This window comes from Amphiura filiformis, chromosome 5, assembly GCF_039555335.1.
Source record: "Amphiura filiformis chromosome 5, Afil_fr2py, whole genome shotgun sequence".
NCBI lineage: Eukaryota > Metazoa > Echinodermata > Ophiuroidea > Amphilepidida > Amphiuridae > Amphiura > Amphiura filiformis.
Genome location: NC_092632.1, coordinates 57639165 through 57656753, shown reverse-complemented (window position 1 = coordinate 57656753; position 17589 = coordinate 57639165). Strand labels below are relative to the sequence as shown.

The 17589-nt window shown below is 37.8% G+C and overlaps 1 protein-coding gene across 1 annotated transcript in view; it reads left to right on the top strand.

Moving 5' to 3' along the window:
• The window catches only part of LOC140153425 (mycocerosic acid synthase-like polyketide synthase), a 65222-nt gene that overhangs the window by 18879 nt on the left and 28754 nt on the right, over positions 1–17589 (top strand). The window contains exon 2 of the mRNA XM_072176179.1: positions 8295–8601. Coding sequence (XP_072032280.1) covers positions 8337–8601 — 265 coding nt within the window. The 5' untranslated portion in view covers positions 8295–8336. The remainder of the gene's footprint in view (positions 1–8294; positions 8602–17589) is intronic.

Genomic DNA, 17589 nt, shown 5'->3' with positions numbered 1-17589 from the left:
TGTATCATTATTGCCAGTCATGGAGATATAGGAAGAAGTTATGATAATTTTACACCGGTTATCATAAATACAAAGTTAAAACAAACCTACATAAATAACTTTTGAAATAATATCATATTACAAAGGCACATTTTAGAATGCATGATTATGGACGATTATGCTACATTTTGACCTGTTTGTAAACAAGCTGGACTGGTCAATAGAGCCTATTGAACTATTGTGACGTCACGGGATAACTCGATCGGTTTTTCCAAAACCTGAGGGCATGTTGGGGCGTGTTAACATCCTTGTACTATGTACACATGTAGTTCCTTGCAAAAACGTATAACACTCCAGTACCACGATTATGTAACAATTTAATACCCATACATGAGTCATAATGGGAAATCCCAAATAACTAACTAAATAAATAAGCATGTTTAGACATGTCCATTATACCAAGTGGCCCATGCCCCTATGCTAATTATGCCAATTACAGGTCAAAGGTTAATTAATCAATAAATCAATGGATTGTGCTGGAATTATGCTGGACATAGGCAAAATAATCGATAAATCGATGGATTATGGTGGAATTAGGCAAAATAATCAATCAATCGATGGATTATGGTGGAATTATGATCCATAGACGCCCCACCTACTACCACTCGACCACGAAGGACTTGATAGTGTCATCGTGAAAATTGAAACATATATAATATTGGAATTTTATCTGCTTAAAGGAGTATTTCGTGATCCTAACATCATCTTTTTATGACATATTTCAGTAGATATCCACGAAAAAAGCTTATTCCCAAAATTTCAGTTGCTTCCGATCGTGCGTTTGCGAGTTATGCATGATTATGTATATTGTACTGCTCCATAGACAATGTGTTGTAATTTCGTTCTGGTGCACCAGAACGAAATTCAAATTTCACGATATCTTTGCTAAACGAATTATTCTGCAAGAAATATTTTGTACATAAACATTATGTAGCAAGAGGTTTCCAGTGATATAAAAAATCTCAACTTTTTTTGAGAAAAGTGGGGAATGATGCTGTGGATCACGAAATGCCCTTTTAAAACATTAATGTGTATTATAACATGAAAGAAAGAGATTCTTCCATGATTATAATAAAGCTACCATTATTTATATTGTTAAATTCTCAAGCGCATAGAGACAATTAATACGAGGGTGCTATGAATAGGCCTACATACACAATACGATTTTGATATGGCGGCCACGTGCTCTGCTGTGCATGTGGTTTCCCGCAAATAGCGGAAGTTGTATTACGAAGTGCATCCGAACTCCATTTTGAAGCAAATGCTTTTGACAAGGCATTGGATTGTTCCAGTTTGCATCCTAAATCCACATTAGACCCCTAATTTTATTTACGAAATCAAAAGATTAGATTATCATAACAACAAAACGGTAATCTTTTGTTAAGTCTAATGTGAAAACTACAAAAAAAAATTACAGTTTTTACAGAATTAATTTTCACTTAATTCCAAAAAAATATGGCGTATATAAGATTGAAATAAATTCTCTACCTTCTATACTAGATCAATTGTGACGCAAGTTGTTATCAAAAATTGTTATGATAGATGTACAATTAATATTCATATATTACATTACATTACATCTGATGGTACAGTTTTTACACAGAAAATATTTATTTGAAAAACCTGCCACTCGGCTTTTTCCGGAAAGGTCACAGGGTTGCCGTGACATGTGCAATAATTACAATTAAAAATTTTCTTATTCTAACAGCAAGCGTTTCTAAAATGCAGTATGGCGAAATGTGGTGTAATTCCAGAGGGGCATAAGTTAATAATAGAAAAGAAAAGAATCCGGGGGGGCACTTCAATTTGAAATGGATATAGGTGTAGGGCTGGCACTTTCGCACTAAGGGGCATTCGGTGAGAGCAAAATGTAAAAATATGGGGGTCATTGGGTGAGAACATGACCTTTTTTTTAAATGGTATCTTTGGGTGAGAGCCGAAACAGCGCAACAGAAACCTCGAAAATTGAATTTCTAGTTCTAAATGGCTTCAAATTTCTTTGTTTTTTCAAAATAAGTAACAAAATCAGTGATAAATGAAAGTTGAACTGTAGTAAGAGTCTTTGGGTGACAGATCAAATGGAAAAATAGGAGGTATTCGGGTGACAGAGCATGTAATCGTAAAAAATATGGGGTCTTTGGGTGACAGCGACGCTGAAAAGGGGGTCTTAACAGCCCTACATACGCGTCACCTCCAAAGTTGGAGTCCCCCGGGTCAGGGCCGTGCCCCTAATTGTGCACCCTGTTGTCACACTTTAGCACGCTTCTGTAGCGATCAAAAAGGTGTTTTGGGATTCGCTTCGTAGCGTCCATTAGGTACCTGTTTGCCTAATGAAACATGCACAGCGCAGCACAGCACATTTAGGGTTAGGGTTTAGGGTTAGGGGTTAGGGTTAGGGTTATGGTTTAGGGTTAGGGTTAGGGTTAGGGTTTAGGGTTAGGGGTTAGGGTTAGGGTTTAGGGTTAGGTCCATTAGGTACCTATTTGCCTAATGAAACATGCACAGCGCAGCACAGCACATTTAGGGTTAGGGTTTAGGGTTAGGGTTAGGGTTAGGGTTAGGGTTAGGGTTTAGGTTAGGTTAGTTAGGTTAGGGTTAGGGTTAGGGTTAGGGTTTAGGGTTAGGTTTAGGGTTTAGGGTTAGGGTTAGGGTTTAGGGTTAGGGTTCATTATTGATCGTAGATTATATACGTATTCATTGGTAATATATTAATAATAGTATATCGTATATATATGCGCTTTATTCCGTAAACAATAAGTATATGATAAATAGACGGCTTTCTGGCAGGACAACTCGTAGCGTAGTGATAGAGCGTCTGACTGTTGGTTCGAACCCCGGTCGCACCTCGGTAGAATTTTAAATCTAACATGTTTCGTTTCTTTTTATTAAGTAAGACGAAATAGCCTAAGTACCAACGCAACGCTAGTAAGCATTTCGTTAGGTGTGAACAGGCACGCTTCGTAACGCTTGTTAGGTACCTAATCGCCTGTCGTGAAAGTGTGACAGGGTTGGACAAAAGGCTGAATTGTGAGCTTCTTTCAGCCTGTGCTCCCGGAAGAGAAGGATTGAGATCTTCTGCCGATAAGACTTTGCTTAGTCAGCCTAGGGCACGTAGAGCAGCTGGTATACCTTCTCTGTCTCTGGCCCGAGGGAATGGAATAAACTCCCTAAAGCCATTAGTGAGTCGCCATCAATGCCAGTTTTCAGAAAGAAACTGAAAACTCACCTTTTCAGTTAGCTTCTTCTGTGTTTCTTTTTCACATCTTTTCTCTCGTTGTTCAGCGCTTTGATAAATATTAAAAACGCTTTATAAATATCTTTATGTATGAATGTATTTTTTATTCTTTTGTTGTACCCAATATAATCCCCTTTTTTAAAAACATAATTTAATACCGATAGATCCCTACTTCTCGACGCCGGTAGGCACACACCCGTTAATTTAAAGTTGATTTAGATGATAAAGTTGTTTATCATCTAAAGTTGATATTTGTATTTTTGTATATTTTTGTATGAAACTCGAACTCGATACTCGAAACTCGAACTCGAAACTCGAACTCGAAACTCGAACTCGAAACTCGAACTCGAAACTCGAACTCGAAACTCGATATTCAATTTGTTCAAATTTCGAGTTTAAACTCGATATTCAGTTTGTTCAAATTTCGAGTTAAAACTCCATGTTCAAAATAATTAGAATAAGGCCTACCTGCTGAGCAGTGATGACAGATTCAATTTACACTGTGCATTGCATGGTTAGTTGTCAAAATATGTATGGGTAAAATTGTCAAAAACCCCAACTATATTCAAACACATGCACAGTGAAATTTGTACTCAACAAACTATCTTTAATTTTATACTGGGCGAAAATCCACCAAAAAGGGGTGATGGAGGGGGGGTAAAATATCAAAGAAGTTCCCAAGTAAAAAGAAGATTTCACAAAGGACTGCTTTTCGTGCTAATTTTAGCTGTTCAAAATATCCAAAATCCTGCCTACAGCCCGGGCCTACAGGCCTGTTTGTGTAGATGTTACACGTATGCTTTTGCTACGAAAGGATTATTTGAATATACTTGAAGTATGTTAAAATAAATTTGTGGGTAATTAGTAATAAACAACATTGAATTCAAGTAACGTAAGCAAAAAATATAAAAACTTTCTTCAGAACTTATTATAGCAGCTGTAGATTGCGTTTATTTGAAAATGATTATACCTAGGCCTAGACCTACATATTTTTATTTATAACCATGCGTAGGCCTACGATGAGTACCGTTTGAGTGTAAAATGGTTAAATTAATATTTCAACAGCAGTTTCATTATTAGGCGTGACGAAAGAGGTTGGTATCATTCGACATTTTTTCGTTTGTGGTAGATCATTTGTAAAATCAATTGATTTTGAGAAAATCATATTTCAAAGTTAATTTAGCTTTATTCCGTGTTAATTTATGTACAAATGTTTATTTATTAACATCTCGCCTTGCTACATCTTATGGTAATGCAATCTTCTATGGTATCACTCAAGGTGCGTTTGATATTCTCTGTCCCTCGCTCAACTGATACCTCCAATCTTCTCATTCAATTGCATTGGTTTCCAATCCAGAACCGAATTATTCTTTTTAAACTTCTGCTTTATGTTTTCAAGTGCTCTCAGGGCCGTGCCCCTAATTATGAGCTTCTTTCAGCCTGTGTTCCCGAAAGAAAGAAAGAAAGAAAGAAAGAAAGAAAGAAAGAAAGAAAGAAAGAAAGAAAGAAAGAAAGAAAGAAAGAAAGAAAGAAAGAAAAGGAGGGGCGAAAGAATGAAACAAAGAGAAAAGAAGCAAGAAAGGAAGAAAGAACGTCACAAAAGCGGGACTGGGCACATTGAAATGCAAATAAACACAGTAAATAAAATTGTATTATAACAATCAAGCTATCATAAGACGTACTTTTTATGAACCATTATTATGAAACATTAACGTTATTATGAAGCAATAAGGCTTAGAAAAGAAGGTTTGTTTCTTGTAATGAGAATGATGATAATGAGAATGATGATAATGATAATATTTATGATCCAATGTTGATACTGAGGTTGCAACTCGAAACTCGAACTCGAAACTCGAACTCGAAACTCGAACTCGAAACTCGAACTCGAAACTCGAACTCGAAACTCGAACTTGAAACTCGAACTCGAAACTCGAACTCGAAACTCGAAACTCGAACTCGAAACTCGAACTCGAAACTCGAACTTGAAACTCGAAACTCGAACTCGAAACTCGAACTTGAAACTCGAAACTCGAACTCGAAACTCGAACTTGAAACTCGAAACTCGAACTCGAAACTCGAAAATTGTAACTCGAAACTCGAAACTCGATACTCGAAACTCGAAACTCGATAAAAAGTAACACTCGGGAAGATCGAACCCAATAAGCCTTTTTGAAGTATGACGGGAACAAAAGGAGAGTGCGTACTTTGATTTGGGTAATCTTTTGATAGCTGAGAAAGCACACAAAAGATTGTCCAAATCAAAGTACGCACTCTCCAAAAACTAATGTTAATTAAAGTACAAAAATCATATATCATTTATTGATTTCTCCCACCCTTTCTGTATAGATGGCCAATAAACACTTTCGACTGCAATCGGCAACTTATTGCTCTTTCAAACTCTTATACTTCTATCACGTCTATCACCAGTGCAAAGCAGATGGTGATTTTTCCGGCAACTCCTGCGAGCACTTATATTTTACTGATTCACCCCAAAAAATTTCCAAACAGAAAAAAATCAAATATGTTAAAAAGCCCCCACCTCTGCTCCCTTTTTGAAACTTGGATTCATTTCAATTACCTCGTATTCAATAAAATAAAAATGTATCAACTTCAACATTTCTTATTCTGTATCCAGAAATGATATAATTTTTATGTAGGTTTCACGTGACCTCTTTTTTTTGGAGTAACAAAGTTTGTGGCAGCACTTGAGTATGATGCTTTTTATACCTGTGAGCCCCATAGTTCTAGTAAAATAACAGTTTAGCTCACCCATTGTCCTAAAAATGTATTGTTATAACTTTACGCACACAGATCGCGGCAACATCCAGAAGCTTCCATAGTCGTGGGGAATTTCCTTTCTGTACAAATGCTACGGATATAAGGCAGAGGACTTCCCACCACGCCACTGTGTTGACTTGCGGTTAGCACAGCTGTGTGAGTGAACATGACACCACTGCTCGTACATTGCATTGACGGGCATGGTTAAATTTGAATTTGGACTGATATATTTACAATAAAAAGGCATTCACAATGCTAGTCGATTTTACATTTTATGTTACCTACAGAAGGTGTGAATTATCCTTCATACATCACTTTAGATCTGAAATCGACCAAGTAATAATGACACACGCACAATTCTTAAACAACATCTTTTGCACAGAATTCAATGGGATTTGAAAAGTAAAGTGGCAGTTGAAACTCTGGTGATAACACGTTTGCAGTGCATGATGGGGCTTCCTTAAATCATCCTCTGGATACAAGGTATATAATTGATCATGTTTTGAGAAATGAATGGTTACACATGATGAAGTAAACAAACAGCACTTTTCATGATTAATCAATCGTACAAAATTTTTGAAAAGAAGGGAACATAGTGTGAGACCATACGTAAATCCGAGGGAATTGAATGTTCTTTTTAGTTTTTATTCAAGAATGTATTCATTATGAGGCGAACGAATATACAAAATAACTTAAGGGCCAATTTTTCCGATGGGCTAACGGTTAATATCCAAGATGGCGGTGGAATTAAATTTGAAAACCTCAACATGATCCGGTCAAATTGTATTACAGTCACGCGGTAGTTGTGATCAACAAGTTTAAGAAAGTTTAATAAACGACTGATAAAGAAGACTAAGAAGGTGCTCCATCAGACTATACTTATCGGTTTACCATGTTTACATGCAAAATGAAAGTACTTGAGTTCTACAATAATTGTTCCATGATATATTTCGCTGGGTACAAAATTCATCTGAAACCATGCTACTATGTTATTTACTGTCCCAAATTTAATATTTTAAAACTCATTGATTCAAGTTTTTTTTTAAATTTTGAGAACAAAGTACAAAATATGGTTCAAGCATGTATCAATTATGTAATCACCCTAATTATTTCTAACTGTAATTGGTCTCATTATCATTTCGTCAGCCTGCTACGCAATTTCCTAAGTCATGTTTTGTAATTTTGAGAACAAAGAATAAAATGTGGTTCAATCATGCAACAGTTACCTACTCATCCTAATTATTAATTAATTATTATTAATGTCTAAATGCATGCTTGAACCATATTTTGTACTTTGTTCTCATAATTTTTCAAATTTTAATAATTATAAACAATACCAATGTATTTCTCTCGTCATAAAGATTCAGAAAAGTATAGTTTGACCCATCAAACTATAGGCCTACAGTTCTTGAGTTCTTGTAGGCCTACAGTTCTTGAGTTATAGGGAAAAGGTCAAATGTCAAAATTTGAATTCCACAGGGGACAAAAATTGAAAAACTCTCCGATTTTGATAAAATTGGTCTCAGATTACTCCACTTGCAAGAACATTTAAAAATATTAGTTTGCCATATCTTAGGTGGCTTATTGACAAAATAATATATTAAATCTTTAAAAGAAGACCAACTTTGACCAATATTTTAACAAGTTGGTTCAGAAACGTAGTCGGACTTTTTACCCTCCCCCAGGGGCGTCGATATGATTCGGGGATGTACAGCATGTTTTGCCGACGGAAATCAATTTTGCCGCCCCTTCCTCAACAGCCCGAAAAGGTTGACCCATATTTTTTTCGGTGGTTTGAAAAAGTGAAGAACAAAAAAAAAAAAAAAAAAAGGATTATAGGCGCTTGTGCCCTAAAACCCTAAAATAGCTATATTACGTAACAACAGCACAATTTCGTAATACATTAATATTATAGATGACTCTTGCATTTTGCCGCCATTCACACATAGCTTTCGCTCCATTTGCCGACAGTCACATGCTTTTGACGACAATCAGTCAATTTTGCCGACAAATTGGCTAGGGCTTGTCACACCCCCCATATCCCCTCTAGCGTCACCCCTGCCTCCCCGAACGTTCGTTTATAACTTAGACGTCATCGAACTTCTAGTTTGTTCCCTTAAAGAGATGTACGACCTATATTTTTATAACGTCATCGAACTTCTAGTTTGTTCCCTTAAAGAGATGTACGACCTATATTTTTATACTAATATCCTTTTCCAATTATTTGCATTTCAAATTACAGAGTCATACCTCGATAGTGTGCTACCGTATCTACAAAATCAAAATGGAGACACAGACACCAACGAAAAGCATTGCCATTGTGGGCATTGGCTGTCGTTTTGCAGGAGGTGTAGATACTGTAGAGAAATTCTGGCAGGTATTGGAAGAAGGCCGTGATTGCTCGTCACCTCATCCCGAGAGCCGCTTTGATGCCTCTTACTTCCTCTCTCCGGGAGAAAAGCTTCCAGGCAAGATGTACAACCTGAGGGGATGTTATCTCACTCAAGATCCGTACACATTTGACAGGAACTTCTTTAAAATGTCACCAGGTACGTACATTTATATGTACTAGCAGCCTCATCCGGGAGGCTCATACGGTAGCACACCACCGAATTACTCTGCGAAAGGTGTAATGTGCATGAATTCTGGCAAATAAAATAAGAAAAAAGATTTTAAATCATAATGTCAATATGAACTTGACTCGCCAACAAGTCACGTTGGATCGCCTTACAAGTTTCAGTATTCATTATTCGGCAAACCCCTTGTAGATCCTGTCCCATGAAGGTAGCAAAACAACACGCTCGTATCATTAAGTGCAAATCTGTGGAGTAACTTGGCTCTACTTGACTAGTGCTTATCCAGTGGTTACGAAACTCTCGTTGTAATATAAATAAAAGGTCCTGGGTTGCATTTTTGTTTATCCGTAGATCACTTTAAAGTGGTAAGATATTTTATGTTCTGTTGTCTATCTTACATTAAACAATGTTTCTAAATCTTGAGTTGTATTGCTCCATCGGTTTTGATACGAGAAGCAAAAACGTGTGTAGCAATTTTATACTTTTCAGCACAATTCATCACGTGTTTGTTCACATCACCATACAAACGAAACATATTCACCGGGGTAATGAACAAAATGTCGGCTTTCTTCTGATACCAAAATATTATTTTGATGACACAATACACCGACACTGCTATATACCGGTAGTCTCATGCTGTACGTCATTATGTTAATATGAATATTAATGAGTAATATCAGGGCCACTTTCGGGACAGCCAGTGGCATATTAAACCACTCCGACCAGGCATTGCAGTACAGGGTTGCCAAACCCGCGATTTCGGCGCCCAATTGGGCGATTTTCAACTTCCGTCCCGCGACAAAGAAAGTGCTCCCGCGATTTCGCGACATTTGGGCTACTTTGAAAATCTCACCCGCGAAATGTATTAAATGTGGGCGATTTGTGACAAAGCCGACTTCAAAACATATTTTTTGATAGTCATGATTGCCAATTCTTTCAATGGTCATTCAACAAAAGCACCAAACAACTAATTCAATAAGCAACTAGTTACAAAACACTCAGTGGTCAGTTCCATAACAATGGCACAATGGCACGCACCAGGGAGGCGGCTGGTTAATCGCATCACATGTTGTTGCTAAAGACCACTTGAGCTGGAGGATTATCCTTAGAATATTCCCATCTAAATACTCACAAGTGGTTTAAGACGACTAAGAAGCACTAAGAAGTTGCTTCTTAGTGTCAGCGGGGTGCCAAGTTTCTACTTCAACATAAGGTTTATTTTCCGTTGGCGGTTCTTTTGAAATAAAAATGTGTAAACATCACCTAGTACCGCACATTTTCTTTTGAAACGGCATGATGATCAAAAGTACCGGCCGTTTTGAATTTGATTAAAAAAAGTACATGCACATGTTGTTATCACTCAGCTGAAGGAAATTTTATAGGCCCAAACCCCCCCATATTGCAATGAATGGCATGTCTATTAATAAATGTGTTCGTTTTCCTGGCATTTTTTAAAAATAATTTTTGTTCGTTTGTTTATATAAATTTGTTTCAGCATTTCCCCAAAATTAAAAAGATAGTGCAGAACCCCGTCAAAAGTCAACATTTTATTTTCCTTGCAATTTATTTTTTTCTTACATTTTTGAAAATGTTTGTTAGTTTTTCATTATTTCAATTTGCAGTTTAAACATTTTTTTTTCAATTTTGTTAGTTTTTTGTAATTTATTTCAATATTTCCACAAAAATTCACAAATAAATTTTCCTCAATACCTGAGACGATTATATTCGTCTCAGCTTAATACAGTAGGCCTAGGCCTATAACAAAAAATCAGTTTTTGTTAGTTTTTTATAATTTATTTCAGCATTAAAAAAATAGAAAGAAAGGGGTGTAGACCCCCTCCCCCAGCCGTCTTTTATTTTTTATTTTTTTAAAAACTTTTTTCATTTTTTATTAGTTTTTTATAATTTATTTCAGCTTTTCCCAAAACTTTCAAAATAAAGGGGGTGTAGAACCCCCTTAAATCGACTTTAAATTTTTATTCCGCTTTTAATTTTTTTTTTTTTTTTTTTTTTTTCAGTTTTTGTTGTTTTTTAGAATTTATTTCAGCATTTTCCAAAAATTTCAAAATAAAACGGGGGTGTAGAACCCCCCTAAATCGACTTTAAAATTTTGGGCGATTTTTTGGCTATTTGGGAGACATTTCACGGCTAATACCCGCGACTTGGGCTGAAAAGTTTTGGCAACCCTGTTGCAGTATGGCGCGCGATGGCTGGGGTGTCTCCGAGTGGGTTTTTTCTGGTTGGGTATTTTGGTTAGAAATAAAATAATAGTTCATAATATTACAAGGTAATTGGTAGAGACAATTAGAAGAGTTGACACGATATTTTTCTCCCTCACTGCTCGCTTGCACAATGAGCAGTTGGCATGAAGTGCCCATGCAATGGTAGGCCTATCGATATCAGGTATCACACGTGGTATACAGTACTAGGCTACGCTACGCAAAACCCTGGTAAAACCCAGTAAATGTGATCGGGAGGGGCCCAGAAATATTCTTGACATTATCTTACTAATTTTAGGTCAACTGACATGTTTGGTGACAATAGGGCTGTAGTAAAATTTTGGGGAAACAATAAAATTGCAACTGTGGCTCAAATTTTTTTCTATCACTGCAACGAATGCAAGAGAAGACCAATAGGCCTAAGGGACGCACCATAAGATATAAAGGGGGGGGGTTGATAGTTTTATGGTGGGAAAAAATTGTCTCGCCATCTGAGCAAAGAAAAGATTTCATCCCGGATTTCATATAGGCCCTAAGGGTAGAAAAAAATCACAGTTTAATTAAGGAAAATTGACGTCCTATTTGATTAGTTTGGCTTAACTTGCAAATTTTCTCGCGCTTTGTGCGAATTTGTTCCAGCATGTCCAGATAATAGACCTAATCAGGCTGCACTTGTGTCATTTAACCTAAAGATCATGCTTTTTACGGCACGTGAGAATTTAGGTGCTAGGCCTATAGGCCTATAAAACGTTAAAATGGTAAAAATATAGACTTAGGCGGCCTATATTAAAAAACATTATCCAACACAAATTGCTGAATAGAGAACTTAACGATGAAAACAAAAAATTGAGTCTCATGTTGAAAAAATTGCTTCACCAAGGTGTTAAAAAAAACCTAAAATTCCTTCACCGAGGTGTTAAAATAATGCTTTACCGATGTGCTAAACAAAATGCAAATCGACCCAACAACCCTACCCAGTCGACAGTCCCCCATTGATATCTATTGGTGCGTCCCTAACTGTAGTGTAACTTGCATTTCGCGTAGACGTTCAAGGCCGTGTCAGTATGTGGGTGTTGCCACATTGAAGTAGTTAAAATAAATGAAACTAGTTTTCCTCTTTGAAATCGAATTGCTATTAACAGTACCCGGTCAGTTTTCTACGAATGTTATATCATAATCACTCATTATTCTATAAAACTGCCTACCTACCACAAGATTAAACAAACAAATATTTATATAATAGGCCTATTAATAAGAGCTCACAGACTCACTGGTAGTCTCGGGTTGTTTGTGAAGAAGACATTGCTAGGCAGAATAAAAAAGACCAATATGATATCGACTGTCTCATGATAATATTTCATAAATATTGTTTATAAAGAAGCCCCCTCACTATATTTAAAGATATATAAAGAAATACCCCTTTATTTTATTGATAATAAAATGTCAAACTCTCCGGTAGTCTCATGTCTAAATGAATCCCTCTATATATCACGGACATGATAGAAATACCCCCTATATCGCCCGGTAGTCTCATGTTTATGACAAAAATAATATTACGGACATGAGAGAAGACCCCCTATATCACCCGGTCCTCATGTTAATGAAAATAAGAGGTCCAGCTCCAGTAGTCTGATGTCGTTTGGAGAGGAAGACAGTATCTATGCTAGGCAGGGTAAAAAGACCCAGATGTCTCATGATAACATTTCATATTGTTTGTAGAAGCCCCCCCTAACCTGTATTTAAAGATATATCACGGACATGTTAAAAAGACCCCCATCCCGGTAGTCTCATCATGAAAAAAATATACTTACGGACAACCAGAACATCGCCCGGTAGTCTCATATTAATGAATAAATAGAAAGACCCTAATATCACCCGGTAGTCTCATGTTAATGAATAAAATATTACGGACATGATAGGAATACCCCCTATATCAACAGGTAGTCTCAGTCATGTTAATGAAGAAAAAAAAATACTCACGGACATGATAGAAATACCCCTATATCGCCCGGTAGTCTCATGTGAATGAAATAAATATCACGAACATGAAAGGAAGATCCCCTATATCTCCCGGTAGTCTCATGTTAATGAAAAAATATACTCACAGATGATAGAAGACCCCTATATCACCCGGTAGTCTCATGTTAATAAACAAAATACTCACTGACGTGACAGAGAGCCCCCTATATCGACCGGTAGTCTCATGTCAATTAAATAAATATCACGGATATCATGGATATGATAGGAAGACCCCCTATATCGACCGGTAGTCTCATGTCTAGGCACGGATATGATAGGAAGACCCCAAAATCGACCGGTAGTCTCATGTCAATGAAAATATATACTCACGGACATGATAGAAGACCCCCTATATCGCCCGGTAGTCTCATGTTAATAAAAAAATACTCACGGACGTGATAGAAGACCCCCTATATCACCCGGTAGTCTCATGTTAATAAAAAAATATACTCATGGACATGATAGAAGACCCCCTATATCGCCCGGTAATCTCATGTTGATGTAAAAAAAATACTCACGGATATGATCAGATGATAGGAAGATCCCCTATATCGACCGGTAGTATCATGTTAATGTAAAAAAAACAAATACTCACGGGCATGATAGAGAGCCCCCTATATCGACCGGTAGTCTCATATGAATGAAAATAATATAACGGACATGATAGGAAGATCGACCGGTAGTCTCATGTTAATTTTAAAAAAATACTCACGGACATGATAGAGAGCCCCCTATAATGCCTATATCGACCGGTAGTCTCATGTCTATGAAATAAATATCACGGATATGATAGGAAGACCCCCTATGTCGACCGGTAGTCTCATGTTAATGAAAACAATATCACGGACATGATAAAGCCCCCCATATATCGACCGGTAGTTTCATGTTAATGAAAAAATTTACTCACGGACATGATAGAAGACCCCCTATATCGCCCGGTAGTCTCATGTTAATTTAAAAAAATACTCACGGACATGATAGAGAGCCCCCTATATCGACCGGTACAGTGGCGTAACTAGACATTTTCATTTGGTGGGGCAAGCGGGGGCAAGCGGGGGCAAACATAATAAATGAGGTCTTTCAATAATGTCCGTGATATTTTTTTCATTAACATGAGACTACCGGGCGATATCGGGGTCTTTCTATCATGTCCGTGATTTTACCTGGCGATATAGAGGGTCTTTCTATCATGTCCGTGATATATTTGTGTGCATAGATTGACTCACTACACACGACATGAGAGATTTGGACCTCTTATTTTCATTAACAAGAGACTACCGGGTGATATAGGGGGTCTTTCCATCATGTCCGTGATATTTTTTCATTAACATGAGACTCCCGGCAAAATCGGGGTCTTTCTTTCATGTCTGTGATATTTTTTTCATTGACGTGAGACTACCGGACGATATAGGGGCCTTTCTATCATGTCCGTGATATTTTTTTCATTAACCATGTTAACATGAGACTACCGGGCCATGTAGGGGGAGGTCTTTCTATCATGTCCGTGATATTTTTTCATTAACATGAGACTACCGGGCGATATAGGGTGTCTTTCCATCATGTCCGTTATATTTTTTTCATTGACATGAGACTACCGGGCGATATCGGGGGTCTTTCTATCATGTCCGTGATATTGTTTTCATTGACATGAGACTACCGGACGATTATAGGGGGTCTTTCTATCACGTCCGTGATATTTTTTTCATTAACCATTTTAACATTAGGGTACCGGGCCATATAGGGGGTCTTTCTATCATGTCCGTGATATTGTTTTCATTGACATGAGACTACCGGGCGATTATAGGGGGTCTTTCTATCACGTCCGTGATATTTTTTCATTAACCATTTTAACATGAGGGTACCGGGCCATATAGGGGGTCTTTCTATCATGTCCGTGATATTTTTTTCATTAACATGAGACTACCGGGTTATATAGGGGGTCTTTCTATTAACATGAGACTACCGGGCGACATGTCATAGGGGGTCTTTCCATCATGTCCGTTATATTTTTTTCATTGACATGAGACTACCGGGCTATGGGGTCTTTCTATCATATCCGTGATATTTTTTTCATTAACCATGTTAACATGAGACTACCGGGCCATATATATATGTGACTACCGGGCGACATAGGGTGTCTTTCCATCATGTCCGTTATATTTTTTCATTGACATGAGACTACCGGGCGATATAGGGGGTCTCTCTATAATGTCCGTGATATTTTTTTCCATTAACCATGTTAACGTGAGACTACTGGGCCATATAGAGGGTCTTTCCATCATGTCCGTGATATATTTTTTCATTGACATCAGACTACCGGGCGATATAGAGGGTCTTTCTATCATGTCCGTTGTATATTTTTTCATTGACATGAGACTACCGGGCGATATCGGGGGTCTTTCTATCATGTCCGTGATATTGTTTTCATTGACATGAGACTACCGGGCGATTATAGGGGGTCTTTCTATCACGTCCGTGATATTTTTTTCATTAACCATTTTAACATGAGGGTACCGGGCCATATAGGGGTCTTTCTATCATGTCCGTGATATTTTTTCATTAACATGAGACTACCGGGTTATACTATAGGGGTCTTTCTATTAGCATGAGACTACCGGGCGACATAGGGGGTCTTTCCATCATCATGATCATGTCCGTTATATTTTTTCATTGACATGAGACTACCGGGCGATTATAGGGGGTCTTTCTATCACGTCCGTGATATTTTTTTCATTAACCATTTTAACATGAGGGTACCGGGCCATATAGGGGTCTTTCTATCATGTCCGTGATATTTTTTTCATTAACATGAGACTACCGGGTTATAGGGGTCTTTCTATTAGCATGAGACTACCGGGCGACATAGGGGGTCTTTCCATCATGTCGATTATTCATTGACATGAGACTACCGGGCGATTATAGGGGTCTTTCTATCACGTCCGTGATATTTTTTCATTAACCATTTTAACATGAGAGTACCGGGCCATATAGGGGGTCTTTCTATCATGTCCGTGATATTTTTTTCATTAACATGAGACTACCGGGTTATACTATAGGGGGTCTTTCTATTAGCATGAGACTACCGGGCGACATAGGGGGTCTTTCCATCATGTCCGATATATTTTTTCATTGACATGAGACTACCGGGCGATTATAGGGGTCTTTCTATCACGTCCGTGATATTTTTTTCTTTAACCATGTTAACATGAGGCTACCGGGCCATCTTTAGGGGGTTTTTTTATCATGTCCGTGATTTTTTTTTCATTAACATGAGACTACCGGGTTATACTATAGGGGTCTTTCTATTAGCATGAGACTACCGGGCGACATAGGGGTCTTTCCATCATGTCCGTTATATTTTTTTCATTGACATGAGACTACCGGGCGATTATAGGGGGTCTTTCTATCACGTCCGTGATATTTTTTTCATTAACCATTTTAACATGAGGGTACCGGGCCATATAGGGGGTCTTTCTATCATGTCCGTGATATTTTTTTCATTAACATGAGACTACCGGGTTATAGGGGTCTTTCTATTAGCATGAGACTACCGGGCGACATAGGGGGTCTTTCCATCGTGTCCGTTATATTTTTTTCATTGACATGAGACTACCGGGTTATGGGGTCTTTCTATCACATCCGTGATATTTTTTTCATTAACCATGTTAACATGAGACTACCGGGCCATATAGGGGGTCTTTCTGTCAGTGATATATTTTTTCATTGACATGAGACTATCGGGCGATATAGAGGGTCTTTCTCTATCATGTCCGTGATATATTTTTCATTGAAATGAGACTACCGGGCGATATCAGGGGTCTTTCTATCATGTCCGTGATATTTTATTCATTAACCATTTTAACATGAGGGTACCGGGCCATGGGGTCTTTCTATCATGTCCGTGATATTTGTTTCATTAACATGAGACTGCCGGGTTATATAGGGGGGTCTTTCTATCATGTCCGTATAATATTTTTTCATTAACATGAGACTACCGGGCGACATAGGGGGTCTTTCCATCATGTCCGTTAAGTTTTTTTCATTGACATGAGACTACCGGGCGATTATAGGGGGTCTTTCTATCACGTCCGTGATATTTTTTTCATTAACCATTTTAACATGAGGGTACCGGGCCATATAGGGGGTCTTTCTATCATGTCCGTGATATTTTTTTCATTAACATGATACTACCGGGTTATATTATAGGGGTCTTTCTATTAGCATGAGACTACCGGGCGACATAGGGGGTCTTTCCATCATGTCCGTTATATTTTTTTCATTGACATGAGACTACCGGGCGATTATAGGGGGTCTTTCTATCACGTCCGTGATATTTTTTTCATTAACCATTTTAACATGAGGGTACCGGGCCATATAGGGGGTCTTTCTATCATGTCCGTGATATTTTTTTTCATTAACATGAGACTACCGGGTTATAGGGGTCTTTCTATTAGCATGAGACTACCGGGCGACATAGGGGGTCTTTCCATCATGTCCGTTATATTTTTTTCATTGACATGAGACTACCGGGTTATGGGGTCTTTCTATCACATCCGTGATATTTTTTTCATTACATGATGCAGTCATGGTCCATGGCAAAGGCGATTCGACCTTTGTGGCATTAAACCCAGTTAACAGGAAATTAATCCAGTAAATCGATTCAGTAAAGCAAATAAGCTCATGCATTCGATCACTAACGGCAACAAGCTTCGGTCGATTACCC